General features: G+C 33.8%; 2 protein-coding genes across 2 annotated transcripts; one reads left to right on the forward strand and one right to left on the reverse strand.

Annotated features, from left to right (window-relative positions):
- Window positions 1–9,382: 9,382 nt before the first annotated feature.
- Window positions 9,383–17,679, reverse strand: LOC147069392 (ubiquitin-conjugating enzyme E2 L3). Its single transcript, XM_085950895.1, has 4 exons — window positions 17,384–17,679; window positions 15,390–15,485; window positions 13,814–14,000; window positions 9,383–11,008 (listed from the first exon to the last, which is right to left on the reverse strand). Exons 1-4 carry the CDS (start codon window positions 17,408–17,410, stop codon window positions 10,854–10,856), a joined length of 465 nt encoding a protein of 154 aa, XP_085807021.1. The 5' UTR covers window positions 17,411–17,679; the 3' UTR covers window positions 9,383–10,853.
- A 350-nt stretch (window positions 17,680–18,029) lies between these two features.
- Window positions 18,030–18,872, forward strand: LOC147069393 (ATP synthase subunit C lysine N-methyltransferase). The gene has a single exon (XM_085950894.1). It carries the CDS (start codon window positions 18,119–18,121, stop codon window positions 18,722–18,724), a length of 606 nt encoding a protein of 201 aa, XP_085807020.1. The 5' UTR covers window positions 18,030–18,118; the 3' UTR covers window positions 18,725–18,872.
- Window positions 18,873–19,137: the final 265 nt, after the last annotated feature.

A 19,137-nucleotide genomic window follows, 5' to 3' on the forward strand; every position in this document is an offset into this window, starting at 1 on the left:
TGATGAGATTATTTTTGTAAAATATTCACGATACAAAATTATATTGATAATCTTTGTGATCCCAAATTTGACAAGAATTAGGCATTTTATTATTCAAAAAATGGGAAAAATTAACACATTTGAAAATAATTCTAAAGATACTAATTATAAGCTATGTCCTTGACCATTCAAGTGTGATAAACATACTACGAATAATGATTGCTTTATAATAATTATTGACCTAAGAATAAGGTAGTGTTTTTTTGAAATACGCCATTTCTTTTGTCATTCCCGAGTGGTTAAGCTACAACATACTGCCGTAGCCATAAATTGACAAACTAAAATTGAATTAGGGAGTAAGATCATGTTAACGCGCGTGTTTAATTTCGGTTAGGTACATGTTCAACTACTATTTTATGTAATAAAAATACTTTTTGCAGTAATCAAATGTTTAAAATAAGTATAAGGGATAACAAGGCTTAAAAATTATATAAATAGATTATCTAGAACGTTTAAAGAATGTCCAGGATCATGGTTTGAAAATGCAATAAAAGTTCCATTTTGACCTACGCTGACCATGTACCCCCTTAACACACTTATAATATTGTATACTTATCTAACTTATATTTATTTTATAAAGGTAATTTTAAAAATATTTTTTTTGTCTATAATTATTCAATATTCTTTCTCATTTATCTCTGTATCTAATTTCTCTGTATTTTATGTTCTTCCCACTCTCTTGCATTATATTATCTTGTTAGGCTTAACGATATTATAATTTATATGGAAACTTTGCTAATGCAATATCTTTTTTCTAGTCTATTTTTATATTTTTATACATATTTGTAATCTATGTAACTGTTTGTTTCCTTAATAAAAAAATATAAACATAATTAAAATAAAATATTTTTAGAATATATTAAGAAGAGCGAGATGACAAGTTGTATGGATTATTGACTTTACCGCTCAAACCATTACAATAGGTTAATAAAGTTTATAAGAATATTTAATTAGTACATTCTAATAACATAAACAATATTCATTCTTACATTTAAGTTATATAAATCAATAATCGCATCTCAAAAGTTTGACACAAAAGATTTCCCCTAGGAACGATTATATTTTAAGATTGTGAATTTGTCTCGCTCACACATACGAGATCTGACTACAGAGAATCTGTCAACACAAAGGGTGGTATAGCATTTACTTGAGAAAGAAGATAATATACAATTTCATTTATATGAATTTACAAAATGGGAACAACATTTCATACGAGAGCGTGGCTCACGGTGTGATTCCATACACTGGAAATAACATTTTAAATTTGATCAGCGATTTAAATTAATAACATTATAGAAATAATTCAAATACATATTGACTCGCAGTATGCGAGTGACACTTATGAAATTACAAAAATCACACTTATTTGATACCTTTTTGTATTACTTACATATAGTTGTTCATGACCTTTTTAGGTCGACTTCTATCATCCACAGCTCACTCTGAGGAGTCGGCGGACCGATAAGGATGAACTGCGGGACTTAATATGAGGATTTCGTATCGGTTTTGTTGTGGGGAGTTAACGTCATTTCAAACTAAGAAAAGGATTGACTACAAGGCGGCAACCTTGCAGTTATGTTGTCATAATTTTACTACTAAAAACATCAACTGAAGATCAATACATTTATGTTGATGTAAAAACAGGTACGAGTATCATTTCGACAATAACCATTCACACCATATGAACCGAAAAGTTATTTTTAAACTTAGTTTCTTTATATAGTATCCAATACATAATCAAATTTTATTGTCGACCACGGGTACTTGATGGAATTTAAATTTAAATTCATAAATATAAATTTACCAAATAAACAGGAATTAACTGTATTCGATGACAGTGTTGGTGTCCAATCACCATTGGTGGTATTTAATGATGCCGAAAGGCAATACTCGGATCGCAAAAAATGACTCAAAAAGAATAGTAAAAAACTTAAATCAATAATTATAATATACTTATTCAAATATTTGCTCATGCTACTCTTATTCGAAAAACTTGTCTGGTTGTTCCTACAGTTTCTTGTATAAGTTATTAAATTCTTCTGTTAAAGTGCTTTCCATATTGATTTCATTGGCTCCATCTTTTACTGCAAAGTTTTGCCATTTCAAATAGGAGTTCCAGCAAAAACTTTTCTGTGTTTATGGTTTCCTATTCCTGATTTGCCGCTGAACACGACCGGACGCGCGCAGGCTACTACGGACACTATAGCCGTGCCCGTCCCCGCACTTATTCCGCGTCGTACACGCCTGATCACTGCGGCCAAGCGCTTATAGTATTTTGGGGGTACCTGTTTTATATCGTACATAGTACGCAGACCAAAATTATAGTAGAAATACTATAATTATAGTACGGTTGGCAGCACTGATAGGCATAGACTATGGTCGGTTGCTTGTGAAAAAGTTTCATGCTAAATTTTTGAGTGTCTAGTGAGAAATTTAACAGCCGACAAAGTATAAAAAAAATATTTAGAATTGCAACAATACTGGCAACTCCTGTAACAATCGCATCTGGTGAAAATCGCTCCAATATCAGTTGTGATCAGTGTTGCCAACCGTACTATAATTATAGTATTTGTACTATAATTTTCGTCTGCATACTATGTACGATATAAAACAGGTATAGTACGCCCAAAATACTATAATTTTGAGAAATCGGAAAAAAAGAGAGGCGCGGAGTGTTGCAAAGGGAGGCGCGAAAAGTTTAACACAATTAATGTAGCCACAGGTTTGCAGTTTGCAATTGCATAGTTTATAAAACGGCCCCTAGTTATAAACTACACAAAAAAACAGTCCTATAAAAGATTGCTTGCAAACGTTTCTGCAAATATGGAGACTAATTTTATAATCCCTCACTTCTATACTATTGTGAAGCGCAATGGCTATCTCGTAAAAAATCAAATAAAAGGGTCAAATTAATCATAATGTTGAAATTTGAGGTAAATTTGTTTAGGAACGATAATTTTGTTGCTAAACTTGTCTATTTGGCTGAAATTTTTAAAAAAATTGAGTGAATAAATGAAACCACTATTGCACTCACTGATTTAAAACGACAAAGTGTAGGCATTCATATAAAATTGGAGCTTAGTAAATCAAAATGACAAAAAAGAAAGTTCGCCATGTCTCCACTTTTAAATGATTTCTACGCCAGTGGGTCTATTCTATGCTTATCGACCGCTAAAGTGATAAAGTGAATAATATTATCAAACTTAGGGTAGGTTTGTATCAAAATATTAGCACTTATTGTAACAATTACACGAAGCCGGTTTTTATTGTTGCAATAAGTGCTATATTTTAACAGCACCTATCTTGCTGCTGTTAAAATATTGCACTTATTGCAACAATAAAAACCGGCTTCGTGTAATTGTTACAATAAGTGCTAATATTTTGATACAAACCTACCCTTAGTTTGATACTATTTATCAATTTAGTGTTCGATAAGTATAGAATAGACCCACTATATATTGAAGCAAACAAAAATCTATTTACCGAGTTCTTGTTTAGTTTGCTTGCTAATACACTTTTCACATTATTTACACTATTAAATATTAAATAAAATTAAATATTATACAATACACAAGAGCTATTAAATATTTTAAATATGTGGTTGAAAAATCCTGACCCGGGGGTTCGCTTCAGGATGTGGGGTCCATGATAGAATCCATTTTTCAATGAACGAAGATGAATTTGGATTGACTACTATTGAAATTGATTGTGCTAGTAAACAAGCACCTAAAACCTTGTTTATTTTTTTTTCATTTTCGTATTCGAAAGTAGGTACATTGTTGACTATTTAAAAATGTGTCTGTATTATTTAATGAAATAAGGGGGGGAGGCGCCTAGATTAGATTTTTTTTAAAGGGAGGCGTAGTAACATAAAGTTTGGAAACCACTGACTTAACATTTGAATTTTGTCCAAAAAAACGAGACTTTAATTACCCTTCGTGGATATTTTGTGTAAAAAAACAAGACGTTAATTACCCCACGTTTAATTTTTTAAAAATGCAGAAAATTATTGGTCACTCAACGCGTACTATATTTTTTGCCGAAATACTATAATTTTGAAGGCACTGTACTATAATTCCACTTTCAAAATATGGCAGCACTGGTTGTGATACGTTCCACGACAAAACCGCAAACTTTATTGCATGTACCTATGAGAATAAATTTTAATAATATTATGTATTTTAATCAATCATTGAAACCTAATCCGTTTTCTTGTAAATGACATTTAAAAGATTATGTCAATATTAGAAATGCCTATCTGAGATAATGAGAATGATTATCGGATATTAAAATAATTAATGTGGCCAAATTGGACAAATAAAAAATTCCTGAGTTTAAAATTATAATAATAAGCCTTCAAAGTGAATTAAGTAATAATTGTTTTGAAGATAATATCATAGGTTCTTTTGTAGTTTGTACTTCATTGTATTATTAGTTAGGTACCTTTTTTTTCAATTCTGCCAACAGATTGAATGCAATGAAAGTACCTAGGTATCTAAACTAATTATTATTCAGGAGTTTAGTTTAGGTGCCATTTTCATTATGGGAAATAAAAACCCATGATCCAAATATCCTGTCTCATCTGGAACAAGAAGAAGAACAGAAGAAGGCAGAATATGCTATACCAGGGATCGGCAATGGGGTGGTCTTAGAGCAGCGGTGCACAACCTATTTGAAAGAAGGGCCAATTTATCCATTTCCAATTTTTCACGGGCCGCAGTGGGTTGAAAAATAATAATATATTATACCGTACCTACTAGACGAGACATAGATTTTATTATTTTAAATTTAATAGTTACATATATAAGCTACTCCAATCACTCTGCATTATGTGCATATTTGTATGATAGCACTTTGTCTATAAGAAATTAGAATTTTGCCAAAATCAATAAAAATTTGGTGATGATGTACTTGTTATTTTGGGCTGCAACAAATGTAATTTTGGGCCGCGATTTGTGCATCACTGTTTAGAATAAAGTCACATTTCAGTGAACGCGCTACAAGAACATGCCAGACGAGGTAAAAAAAGGAGAACCTATGAAAAATTTCAGATTTTCTTTTAAAATATTTAATTCTAAATTAATATTTGCCAATAAATTTGTTCCATGAATGATAAAAAAGTCACCTGCTGTAAAATCTTTGTATCTGCGTTTGACGATTTTCAAATCTTGTATTGTACTCATCATGGGATAATCGTTGTCGACGACACTACCAAATTAAACTACAGCTATGGATAGGAATGTCAGAAAAATTTAATAAATCTTTACCAATACCTCCCCGATAACGGTACCCTTTTCACCACTTGCGATATTGTTTGTGGACCTAAAAAAATTGAAAACGTTGTCGCAGGCAAGATTCATTCAATGCCAATACTTGTCTTCAGATAGGTACCAGTATCAATACTTTTTCTTTCATTATAACATACCTAATCGGAGCCATATCTGAATCAAGCCTTCATAATTCTTTTCTCATGACATCCAGGGGATCTATGCTTTCTTGTCTGCCACCTGGAACAGTTTGGTGTAGCTGCAATTATACTGATAACAGAAGTTCAAAAAATGTGGTGTCATCCTTTGCTATAGATCTTTCGTTTGATAATGGAGTGAGGGATGCTGTAGTTTATCCCGGTCCTTTCGGATTCATTTGAGGAGATCAGCATCTGTCATCTTATCAGTCCAAGAAATTTTGAAGATACCTCTACTGAAGATATAGCCTTTGTGAATTCAGTTTGATGTGTCATTTTAGTATGGAAAAAAAGGAATAAAAAACGGGATAATCCTGAGCTTGGATGACAACTATAGGTCGTTTCAGGCATAACTTTTATGTTACCCATGTCGCCAAGACACAAGGTACTGATTTATCGTCCAGGGACTCCGGGTTCGATTACAAGTAAGGTCATAATAGATATATGTGATTTTCCCAAAGACTGGGTGTTAGATACTTGTTTCACTACATTACTACCATTGGACCTCAATGGTATATTGTAGTCTTAAAAAGAGTGTATATGAGGAGTCTAATTCCAAAAAGTGATAAGTCCACATTTGGTCAAAATCGAGAAAAAAAATAGGCACATATTCTTTGTATACAACACAATATGTATTGATCTATAAATTCCAAAACGTGACAAAACCCTACGAAAAAAAATATTTTAATTCTCGATTTATTACAAAAAGCGTCACGTCCGTCTTTCATATTATTTAAAGCTTGGTTGATATTGTGCGTGTTTAAGTCAACCAATAAGGGAACGTTCATATTCCAAATGGGGTCTCTCATGCTGTAGCATCCAGTAAACTCGTGACAGTGCCACGGAAATATGTGCCTTATGCGGAAAAAATTAAAAAGTGAGGTACAAATAGGGCTACGTCCAATTTTATTTTGCCTATATTTACTACATTTAAGAGTTTATCGGCTGAAACGAATTGCCATTCGGTTCTAATTTCGACATAGAATACAATGGAAAAAATAATCTCACGTTAAAACAAATAATTGGAGCTTGAAATATAAAAACGTTGTTTCCCGCAAATATCGAATTTTGGACCTGTCGCTTTTTGTAATTAGATTATATATTATATCCGTGTATATGTTGAAAACATCAATTCTTAGGGCAACTATTGGTAAGGTTGTTATTCTGTGGTAATACACGTATATATGTTTAGGATGCAAGACGGTTTCTTTTAACATGGTTATAAAAAAGGGGACATAAAAGAAAAAACATTGGCATTTGAAAACACTTTTATTTCGTCAATCGGAATATACAAATTTGCAACCCCAATCGATAAACGTTAAATCCTCAACAAAGTATTTCGAAAATAGCTCAAGAATGATCCAGTTGCATTATGATTAAAAGGTCTGTCTGGATAAATAATTTCCCAATATCTTAAGTAGTGTAAGAACACAGGTGTACAGAAAAGCTTTCAAATATAAATCGGTGAACATGTCAAATTTAATATTCCACACCAGTATACAAAAAAAATATAGTAAATTAATAATTGAAGACATCCTTAAAAATTCAAATTCTAATTAAAAAGAAAAAAAAACAATTTTATTACCTGTGACAAGTTGCTAGCAGAGCATTAAATAATTAACATTAAAATTAACAATCGATGATTTAAATACAAATAAATTTTATAATATTACGAAATAGTTTCATTAGATTCTAAGTTTTGTCAGCGTACTCACACAACAACGGATCGCCAACATATTATTAATCAGTAATACAATTCTGAACGGATAAAATGCATTAAGCATTAAGTTTTCCGTTCAATGATAGTCTTGGGGATGACCCACAAATGATGAGAAACGATTATCGGTATTATTTTAACTCTCTCCTCCATCTCGCAATTTTTTTTACCCTCTGTCTAAATTACGTCACATTTTTAAGCCCCCCACCCCTCTATTTAATATACAAATTTATTGAAAATGATTGATTTCACGATTATGTTTTTATCAGAATGAGTTTTCATTTTGTTAAGTCACATTTTGTACAACACCCCCCCCCCCACCAAGCATCTTAACCAACACATTGTAAATCAATCATATTATATCAGACATTAGGGTAACATCGTGAATATGGATGAGTATAAAAGATGTCAAAAGATCAAGGGTGATTTTTAATGTTTTAAATTACAGTATAATAATGACATTGTGATCATCTGGGGAGAATTATAATATACAAATGCATGTCACCCCCGCCTTTCTCCTTTACAGGTGACCCTTTATGAACGTAAATGGTTTAACAATGTAATTTTTAATGTTTTAAATTATTGTAGAACCACAATATCACGGCTGACATCAGAGCAACTATCTAGGAAACTAAAAATCCGTTGCTCTTTCAAATCTATGCATTCTCTGACCGCCACTTCCTTTCTATGCACTTCATAATGTATTACGATGTCATATTCAGTGTACACAAAACGTTCATGATTTTACAGTATTATCCAGATATCCCCAATCCTTCGAAAGCTAGATGTGATAGTCATCAATGACATTCCACACTTGAGCTGATGTCTCGCGTGCAACATTACTGCTTTTACAATGGCAGTGTTGTGTCGCAATGAGTATCGCTGCGCTATAACTGCTAAATTGAATAGCGTTATAGGACAATATAGATTTCACTTAAAATTATTGAAACAAAATTAACGCTGTGAGATTCACACAACAATTAATTATAGTGAAGTGTTGACGAAACTTACCAGTAACAAATATTATTATTACTATATTATAATATTATTCGATAAATTCGTGGAACATTTAATTAACAGAGGTAAAAAGAAACATTATTAACTAAATTAATTAATGACGGGTGAATTCGGTTTGACCTGGAACAATGTAAGAAGACTGGCGAGCGACAGGGATTCTTGGAGACGCCTCATGGTGTCCATATGCTGTAACTAAGGGGCAGATATGGCCGAAGAATTCGAAAACTGTTTCAATTAAATATTTTATCCATTCCATGGAAAGAATCATGTTTAATTTTAATATACAAAGAAATCGCCATTTGAAGTTAAAATGTGAATGAAAAGAATTAGTTTCATAAATATTTATCAAATGGTTCTTTCTTCAAATGCCTTGAGACGATGATGACTACGCCCCATTCGGTTCAATCTTAACTATCGTACAAGTTGCAGATGTGGCCATGTTGTAATTCTATACGGACATAACTGTATTTAACCTGGATGAAAGTGATTTAGTTTTGGTCATATAGCAATCAAACTACAATGAAATTCTAACTATAGCGGAACAATTAAACCTTGCGATTATGAAACAACACTATGCAATAAAACAATGCAATCCATTCATAACAAATTTATGTTTTATGGTTAATGTTGGCAATATCTTGCATTTTTGATAAAATGCAATAAAGGTGTAAAGTTTGCTGTAAATGAATCCGCAACACGAAATGACTTTGACTTAATCATTAGTTTTACAAACGTTTTAATTTTATGTATTATTTAGTCTGTCTTCAACGTATTTGATTAGACTTTGACTTTTGAATGACACGCAGTAAAAAGAAAATAAAACTTCAAAGGTGTTTATCTCAGTTTTGCAAAAGCGACACTTGATCTACAATCACATAAATGAGCGCCTTCACGTAGCGGCAATCACTGATCATCAGACCTATGTAGAAAATCATAGAATATTCATTGCCGTCATCGCAATTCCAGTGCTGCACAGACCCCATCTGTGAATGTCTGATAATAAGCCAATCTAATGTCATTCATCATATCTGTACCTTGGAGCCAGGTCGGAGCTAGGTCCGATTTTTCCTATTAACTCGACAAACTAAATATAAAACAGGGACTGTCTACCGCGCCGGCATTTCTAGGTATGAGATTAGTTTGTTGGTGTTACTGGCTGGTGGTTCTCATGTATAGACTATCCCTGACCGATTCTCAATTGTGTATTATTTATAAAACCCGCAGGCAAGAGGGGGAAAAAAACTATCAAACCTTAAATATAAATAGATATTACAATATTATCAAATTTATAAGAAAATATGTCTTATATCACAATGGAAAACACCGAATTCTCCAAATCAGTTGCTGTTTCATTATTTAAATAAACATTAACCATGATACGGGTGTGTTTTAATTATAGTAATTAATTAAGAATACCGTTGACATTGCGGATTGGCAACTAAATGCAATCTCAAATGAACGGATAAAGGAATCAGTAAGTTCTCCGTCCAACAATTGTCGCACAAACTTAAAAAAAAATACCGTATTGACCCGAATGTAGAGATCTCTTTGTCAGTTTCACCGAACGTATGTTTCGGTCGGCTAATAACACTACCTCTCTGGCAAAATATAACCAGTGTACATCTTATTGAGAAAGCCCACAGGTGCGAGACGACGAGGTGTAGAAAGGCATTACTCAGGGCACACCCCACAGACTATATTGTAATATTTGCCTTTCATTATCTCTGAAAGCAGATCGACAGCATATCATATCGATTGATACAACCAATGACAAAATAGACTTGTCAGTAGCATAAGATGCATCGCTGTTTATCCAAGACTCTGTGAACTGTATCTACTCAATTAACGCATCGTCACCGTGTCACCTCCTGTGGGGTTTACGCCTTACGTATATTATTTTAGAAACCAGAAGTGCTGAATAGATGTAAAACCTGGAGTCTGACGATGAATCACGAAAAGGCTATCCAAGGCAGCGTCACAGAGACGCTTGGAAAAGAGTCAACAATAATGATACAGTTGACACTTTCACTCAGAGCACCGAGCCAAGTAAATTTTCATTTTTTCGACCTCTTATAAGAGCCACAACAATTTGAATAAATATTATTTAGCAATATATCTTAAAGTATCTAGTCCAGAGCTGTAATTTGGTTATAAAACAACACGTTTCGTTCCCTTACAAGTATATTACCAAAAACAAATATCCATCATTTCAACACACGGACTGCGGTGATATAATTTTAAATGAATGAAACCAGTTAATTAATTAAATGGATTAAGTACTAAATATTTTTACTTTGCATATATTATATTTCAGATCGTTTCAATAATTTTAGTAAAAGTAAAAAGTTTTTTAAGTAATTGAATGTTACAGTTACACATGTTGGCGTCAAATATATAAAATTATTGTTGTGTAAAAAAAATTATTTGCCGTCATGACAACGACAGAGTTGATAAAAGTTGGCAATGTCGCCGAATAACTTTCATGGACAGCACGGATTACGCTGAACAGTCGTTCCGCGTTGCATAAGAGATCCTTGGTACCCGGGCCAATACGGTAAAGTGTACAGGAGAACTAAATAGGTTACAAAGCGGATGGCGTAGTTGTTGAAACACTCCTTAGTCCGTAGGCCTCTTCTCGCTGTTTTTTTTTGTGAATTCTTCGGCGTTTTTTGTGAACTTCTTGCGATCTTTGAGGAACTCCTCGGCTAGCTCCGCCCGCAGTGGATGCTCCGGCTCGGGATCGTTCACCAGGGCCACAAGCGCTTGGATTACTGCAGAAATAAAACATTAAATACATTATGAGTTATCTATTTTCAAAACCCTTTGCTTTAACATAGTCATGCATACGAGATCTGGCATGTTGGCTTGAAAAAATACTATTATGCATGTCAGTATGTAACCCTAATCACTTTGAAAATTATCTCCACACTACGCCTTCGTGATTCCGCGGGACCTCCAGCAGGGCTATTCCAACTAGTTAACGCGATAACATCTTTCCTTTAATTTTCTTGATCTGAGATAACACCGATAACACTCAAATCAATTCTGTATACAAGGTGGTTATCTAAATTGCAAGTTAACCTAAAATAGAGCTGGAATTATATATGCGCTACATTGCAGTAAGTAATTATTATTGTTGTATTATATAGTGTTTATAATATATATTACATTGTGTATTATTCCACATTGCACAAAGGTACTATTGATTTTACAATTGGTTAAAAATCCTTCACAAAATCAATGACATTTGACAGCTTTCAGGCGTGTAATATGACAACTGTGACTTGACGCGCAGCGCTAGTGAGTAATAATTTTACAAATCGCTGCAAACCAAGATATAATTCTTCTTCTTCTTCGGCCATATCCGCCCCTCAGTTGGAGCATATGGCACCACGCGGCGCCTCCAAGAATCCCTGTCGTTCGCCAGTCTTCTTGCTTCATTCCAGGCCAAACCAGCATCCCGTAGCTCCACCGTATACATATATATAATTGCCGTCCTCTATCTAGTTAGCGAGATTGTCAGAAGTACTGTTAAGAAACATTACCTTTGATAATAAACTCTTGGAAAGCGTGGACGGGGAAAAAACTTACGCATACTGATAATGTTACCCTTCATCTTCCCTACAGAGAGGACCTCCCGTGCTTCACTTTGCTGGTAAAACGAAGGTCGGATACGTCGACTGTCGAATTGAGTATTGTGCAATTGCCTCTTCCAAAAAACGTATAAAACTGTCCTAATTATTGAGTCTAGACCGTGGCGAATAACATATTACATAATACGTCCGAATATCCATTGCACACACAATTAATTCCCCAATATACCGATCAAAGCAGATTTGGATAAGCCGAAAGTTCAACATTAAATTAATTGGATTAACCGCCGCGACAGTATACAACTAAATACCATTTGACCTAGTTCAATTTCCGCTCTATAAATATTACAAAAACAAGGTTGGTATTGAGCAGGCCTAATCAATATGAACATTTCAATTTTCTTAGCCGATTTTGGCAAAATTCATGAATTCAAGAATGAAAACCTAACCTAACCTAACAAATAATCCAGTATATCGGCTATTTTCAAAATTTGTTTGCCGCTGGCTTCCTGTAAACCGACAAGGACCATGTTTTATTTAGACATGAATTTTATGTCAGTACTATACGACCCATAGAGGTTGGACAGTCTTTAATATACGGCCATATATTTCCGATACAACGTTTCACGGTGAAGTGTGATACGGCGTACTGCGTACGTACAAGTTTCTGGACACGACATAATATACCAACAAACATTTTCAATCATGAATATCAATAAAAACTCTTTAGGATCAAGCATTACCGATAAAGATTTACAAGTAGTTTTAATAATCTCAATTACAAAATTAACACCTGAAATTTAAAAAAATTTAATTTTCTCATTAAATTGTTGGCTCATTTATTTTTTTTATGTTGAAATTCCATTTTCACGATAATAAATAATGTATGTCTGAAAATAGTATTCCACTTGCGGCCCATTCATTTTATATTCCTAATGTGGCCCTTCATCCAAAAAGTTTGCCCAGGCCTGGTATAGAGGTTTGCAAGTATAAAGACGTTGGTAGAAAAACTTGCTCTTTCTAAGAAGGAACAATACATCATACGTACCAATGTAAAAAAAATACGTCAAAACTGCCTTCTTGAGTTATACTAATAACAAGGCATAAAATATCTTTCAAAGGTTACCAATTTATTCAACCATGCTAAAACTTTCCTGAGTCGCAATAAAATTCAAGCCGTTTGGGGTTGTCGGAGAGCTATATCTGTTGGGAGTCAGATTATATGATTGCAGCAGTAAATAAAAGTACAGTAAAAACAAAACAATGATTTGGTTGGTCGATGGTGTGCGTGTGGACGTCCGAGCACTACCAATGGTACTAATTAGACAATAGTATACGTATTCGTACGCATACAATCCACTGAATCATTGTTTTGTTTTTACTGTACAAGCGATTATATCTGATGGTCAAAGACATTTTGAATCGTTCTGTCTTCATCATTAATTGCGATATCTTAAGACTGTACTTCAGCTGAAGCATGGTCTAAAAAGACCGTTACTACGCGACGCGCAGATAGTGCAAACGAGATTTGCAGCACAAAACATAATTTGTCATAAAAATTCAACATGCGTCCATTTAATGTTATGTTTATTGTTATATTAGTAATAATAATAATATATTTATTGACATGTTATCTTTTTAGAGTACATGCAGGGTACAGGCCTTTTTTAGTCATCTTTACACGATTTAAGAATATATTCCTCCGACACCATCACAAAACAAATTGACGTGCTCACATCTCGACTACCTCTCTCCGATTGGCAACGAGTGCGAAATTTCGTTCCACCTATTGTTGAAAATTATTTGCCGTTTCACTGATGTATGCTCTTAAATAGATTTGAAATCATCAGCCTGTTTGATTACACCCTATTTTGACACGTTATATTATACGTATTGCAAAGAAAGACATAGTTCTATCCTATCTATTCTAGAGGAACATCGGAAGCCTTGTTAAAATGTGAGAATGTTACAATGGCGACTCACCTTGATCAGTTTTGGTTGCCGGTTTCCAGTTTTCGGCGCTAATAATGGGTAGGCACACCTGTCCTTTCTCGTCGATGTTGGGGTGATATATTTTAGTCTTAAAACTTATCTTTGGCGGCTTGAAGGGGTACTCTGCCGGGAAATTTATTTCAATACGGAATGCGCCTTTATTGTAAGGGGGGTTGTCCTGCAACACAAATCATTATAGTATTAAACATAGGGTACTGACAAAGACGGCCGATCCACATTTGGTATTTCAAAGAAATTAAATGAGTAAATGTGACATTATTAAAAAATGAATTAAATAGTTATATCCAGTGGCGTAGTGCTTAATAAAATAGTGCTGGGTCTCGTTTTAAATCGTCCTAATTACACCTCCCCCTCCAATCAATCACTTCTTGTAAACCACGTGTTTTAATATTTCGCGGATACGTGCCAAAAATTCCGTAACAGCAACGACAACGTTTATCGATAGATGAAACATTGAAATGATGGAATGCTGATGATCAATACATTTTCCTGTAATCACTTAGGAATTGAACTAACAGCTTCTCTCACATTTTTATGCCCAATTTACAGTTTTCGATTGTTTTGAAGTTAAAAATAACTGCGATATAATTGTCTTTATTCATGTGATACAAAACTACTATGTCGACCATGTCGGATCCTAATAAGATCATATGGGCCTTCACAGAGTAGAGGTTTGGATTAACAGATTTTGTTTTTACGAGAAATGGATGTCAGCCACTTGCTCAACCTATTATGTCCATACACTGACTCATACACAAGTTTAAAAACAATGTGTATTTGCCAGAACCAGAATTCAAACCTGGGACCCACGAAGCTTACGCCCCGCGGCTACCAGTTATATCGCGGTGTCTAAGATGCTATTATTTTCATAGCAACGTAATGTAATTTGAATGTCTTGGCCTGACTTGTCCTCCTTCAGGCACTAAAAATAGGTAATTTCAGTACAATTATTACAGAATGTTGTAAACAGTTAAGTACGTATAATAATTTACAATTGACTATTTAACTATAACACAAAACCAGTGATCTTGTATTTGTTCAATCATCAGCATCTAAATTCATTTAAAGGCATTGATTTTTTTACAGATTTTGCAGAATGCTTTCGAAGCCCCCACGAAATCATAGCATTATCAGAATATTATGATTATAATATAAATTGATCAACATGGCGACATTTATCATATAGTATACTGTCATCTGTCCCCTTACTCATTGATTTTTTTGTGGTCTTGCCGCGTTATGCCCAACATGCACCTTTCCAAGTTACATTGCACTACTCTTAATTTATAGATTTCTCTTACATTAAGAATCCGTGTTTCACCAAAGAAATAAAATGCATACGAGATCTATCACAAGTTGGCGAGAACATAAAATAAAATATTATTTAATCTAGCAATTTCTCACGCGCCCGAGAACAAGCCACGGACATTGAAAAACTGTCACGATCTGGCATGTTGCTGTCCGACAATCTGTTAAAAATTTCTTGCAAAGTTTTCTCTCGGTGGATAAGCGGCCTTAGAGTAATCAAATGAAAATAATATCTTACTGGAACGATGAGTCCTTGCCATGTGAGAATATTTGTTTCGTCTACTTGAATATCCCTAAATGACTTGAGGCCCGACTGCCGAATGTCGCCGAGTTCCTGAAAAAAAAATACATAATTTTAATCGACCTTGCTGGCGACATGACACAATCATAATGTTAAAAACACTTTCAAGAAAACAATTTGGAGAAGTTCAGGTGGATTCAAGATCTGGGAGAAATCAGGGTGGCTCTGCAAGGACATCTCGTGAGGCTAGGAAGTCATGTGTTGCTTAGGGGCAGCAAATTAAGGATGGAATGCGAATAATACAACTTAGTAGAGTAGATTTGAGTGGAGTCGACAAATTTTTCATCCACGGCACTAATGATCTGTATAAGTGAATAGACTAATATGACAATTTTTTAACATAAGCATTTGAAAAACCCGTAACGAGCATTAAGAGACACACCTTGCCCGGATTAATCCGTTAAATCGAGGTTTTATTGCAATAGTTTTTTTCAACCAAGTTGTAAATCTATCCACTCACTGAATTGGCTGGGTACACTAGTCAAGTAAAGTAGATCAAAAAGTTATTTGAAGAATTCACCCAAGTACTTGTATGTCATTCACAATTCCTTCGGTAATGGTGTGACAGATGATCACACATGACCTTTTATAACTTTCTTTTTAAACCAAATCCAACCCAACCTAACCTAACCTTAGTGTGTGATAATGATGCATCAAAATGTATAAAAATACTATAAATTAACAATAATTATTGGATCGAAAAGCATGTCTGCCGACAGAAAAGGGTATTTAAAATAATAAAATTGTCTACATGGGATAAACTGTTGTCGCAAAAAAAAAAAACATGTACAGAAACTTGTACGTATGCAGTTCGCCGTGAAATGTTATATCAGAAATAGGTATATGGCCGTATATAATAGACCGTCCAACCTCTTTGGGTCGTATAGTACTGACATAAAATTCATGTCTAAATAAAACACGGTTCTTGTCGGTTTACACTTTACAGGAAGCAAGCAGCAAACAAATTTTGAAAATAGCAGATATACTGGATTATGTGTTAGGTTAGGTTAGGTTTTCATTCTTGAATTCATGAATTTTGCTAAGATCAGCCATTAAAATTGAATTAATGTTCATATTGAATCTAATAAATAGTATACGGTCATCTCTTTCAGAAAAGAGAATCTCTTTTCTCATCTCCTTCTTTCTATCTACTTATAAATACATAATGTGGTGCAGATATAAACACCAATTTACTTTATGAATAAAAATATGCAACATAAACTTCAACAGCAGTGCTGCCCAATGACTTAGCGTGTGAAACTAGTGAGATATGGGCTCGGGATTTGAATTTTATTGTCAGGAAGTTCTACATCTCTCCCTTTTAATGTGCACAACCCCTAAATTCGGTTTAAGTGGTTGGTTTACAACCTACCCACGATAAAATATTGTCTATATTCTCGGTTTGGAGAGGAAATGGAAAATAAATGCACACTGAAATAAAGTAAATTTTGTGCCCATGAAACAATGAAGCCAAGGACTCAAGAGTCGTAAATGGATAATAAAATTGTAATTATGAGTGTATATAAGCATTTTAACAACGTGGAAATGTAGCCGCATGATCTAAATTACTAATAACATAAACTAAACACGAAACGAAAATTATCCAGCCGTGTCGAATTTTTTTGTATGAAAAAATGGGTAAATATTAAGAAATAATACTAAAAAGAATCTAAAATATTGACTGCAATATAAGCCTGTATATAATAAATGGATACATAATAGAATTTGACGGATAAAAACAGTAATATAATCAGAAAAGGTAATTTGTCATCGCAAAAAAATGTTCGGCGACATTGTGCAACATTTTTGAAAAAACACAATAGCCGGCCGAAATATCGATTAATTGGACGGTGCAAATTCTTATGAATATCTTTACGACGGTTGATTGCTGATTAATTAGCGGTTCTGGGCGTAATATTATTTAAACACACCTTTTGAAGTCTTCTGGTTGCTGCCATCTTGAGTGTTCAGCTGTCACGCTAATAACCCGAGATGATTCACGCCGCACAATAAATACTTATAGAAAATGATTTGCACAATTCATGAATGCTTTAATTGTGATAAGAAATCGACATGGAGATTACAAAACTATTTCACAAACGGATTATCACAATGTGTAAGTAAATTACTCTATGACCACTACGATAACAAAATTCAGCCGACAAAGATCGACAGGTTTTGGGTCTTGTTTTGCCCTTCGTCAATGTTCTCTGAAATATTTTCGACTGAAGTTCTCGAAGCCCTAGTTTATGACAGACGTAAAAAAATCATAGATATTTGAGAGGAATGTGTCATTACAATTAATATTATTTACATTCCTAAAGTGCATAGCTACAATGATTTTATCAAAAGTTTAATCGTTATCCGCTCTTGTACAAACCTCTTTTAACGCCCTACTTGCTTATGACAAACCAATAAAAAGAGCAGTAAAGTTATAACTTTTGTGGACATTCTGGTGAGAGCTATTTTTATATAAATTGTTTAGAGATAGCACTACAGCTGCTATGGTTAAGTATGCTTGTAATGTCAGTGGCCTATATTAGTTTGCACAATAGCCATTATTAAAAAGAGGAAAGTAATTTGAGTTTGACAGTCGCATCGGAACCGAAAAATTGTTTTAGGTTATAGTTTATAATGTTAATGTTTCAAAATTAAATTCGTCAGTGATGGAAAAATTCGAAGTAAGCAGTCTTGACAGTAAAATTGTTGTTAATCAATCCAAAGGTCTGTCAACGCCTGGAAAGATTTTAATCGGAATAACTGGAGGTGTCGGTATTGGGCTGAGCATAATCTGTTTACCTTTTATCACACCAGCATTACGAAAAGTATGCCTGCCCTACGTACCGGCGACAGATATTCAAATAGAAAATGTATTAAAAGCACTTAAAGGCCGATCTGGAAACGTATTAGATATAGGATCGGGCGACGGGCGCATCGTAATTGCCGCAGCTAAAAAGGGATTCACAGCTCACGGCGTTGAATTGAACCCGTGGCTAGTTCAGTATTCAAGGCTTAATTCAATGGTAAACAAAGTAAATAGCACAACTGCATTTTATAGAAAAGATCTATGGAAGTTTAAACTACAGCCGTATAATAATATTGTGATATTTGGTGTTGAAGAGATGATGGATCGGCTCGAAGGAAAGATTCAAAATGAAGTAAATAACGGAACAACCATTGTTGCTTGTAGGTTTCCATTTTCAAATTTAAAACCTAGTAATGTGATCGGAAGTGGAGTTGATACAGTGTGGCTATATGATTTGAAAAAATGATTTTATTTTACTATTCTACTTTATTCTTTTAGAAAGTATTTACCTACCTACCTAAGTTTATTTATTTATTTATTGTATATCCATCATACAGTCTGAATACAGGTTTATGAGGATTTATGTGTAAATGAACCTTGAATTTACGAGTCAATCAATCAATGTCAGAAAACTCAAAAAAAAACTTTAAAATGTAAAAATTAACTACCAAAATGTCGACCCAAGTTATTTTAAGTGTGCAAAATCATGTGACAATTCAGAACATTTATTGTTAGCTAATAGGATATCTTAGTTTACAAAAATGTTTTTTTTTTATATTGTACTTATATAATACTTATACCTACCTACCTATCATCAAATTTATCATCATGTATTATAAAATATATACCTTTTTAAACTATTATTACTTATATTATCAT

This window comes from Rhyacophila brunnea, unplaced genomic scaffold, assembly GCF_057557595.1.
Source record: "Rhyacophila brunnea isolate RB1 unplaced genomic scaffold, BYU_Rbru_1.0 scaffold_23, whole genome shotgun sequence".
NCBI classification, from domain to species: Eukaryota; Metazoa; Arthropoda; class Insecta; order Trichoptera; family Rhyacophilidae; genus Rhyacophila; species Rhyacophila brunnea.

Excerpts from the sequence above, each read along its gene's own strand:
- LOC147069392 (XM_085950895.1), bottom strand. The coding sequence starts at position 17,410 with ATGGCAGCAACCAGAAGACTTCAAAAG. Across the intron at positions 15,486-17,383 it reads CAACCAGAAGACTTCAAAAG|GAACTCGGCGACATTCGGCA; the intron begins GTGTGTTTAAAT and ends TTTTTTTTTCAG. Across the intron at positions 11,009-13,813 it reads GGCAACCAAAACTGATCAAG|TAATCCAAGCGCTTGTGGCC; the intron begins GTGAGTCGCCAT and ends TTATTTCTGCAG.
- LOC147069393 (XM_085950894.1), top strand. The coding sequence starts at position 18,119 with ATGGAAAAATTCGAAGTAAGCAGTCTTGACAGTAAAATTGTTGTTAAT.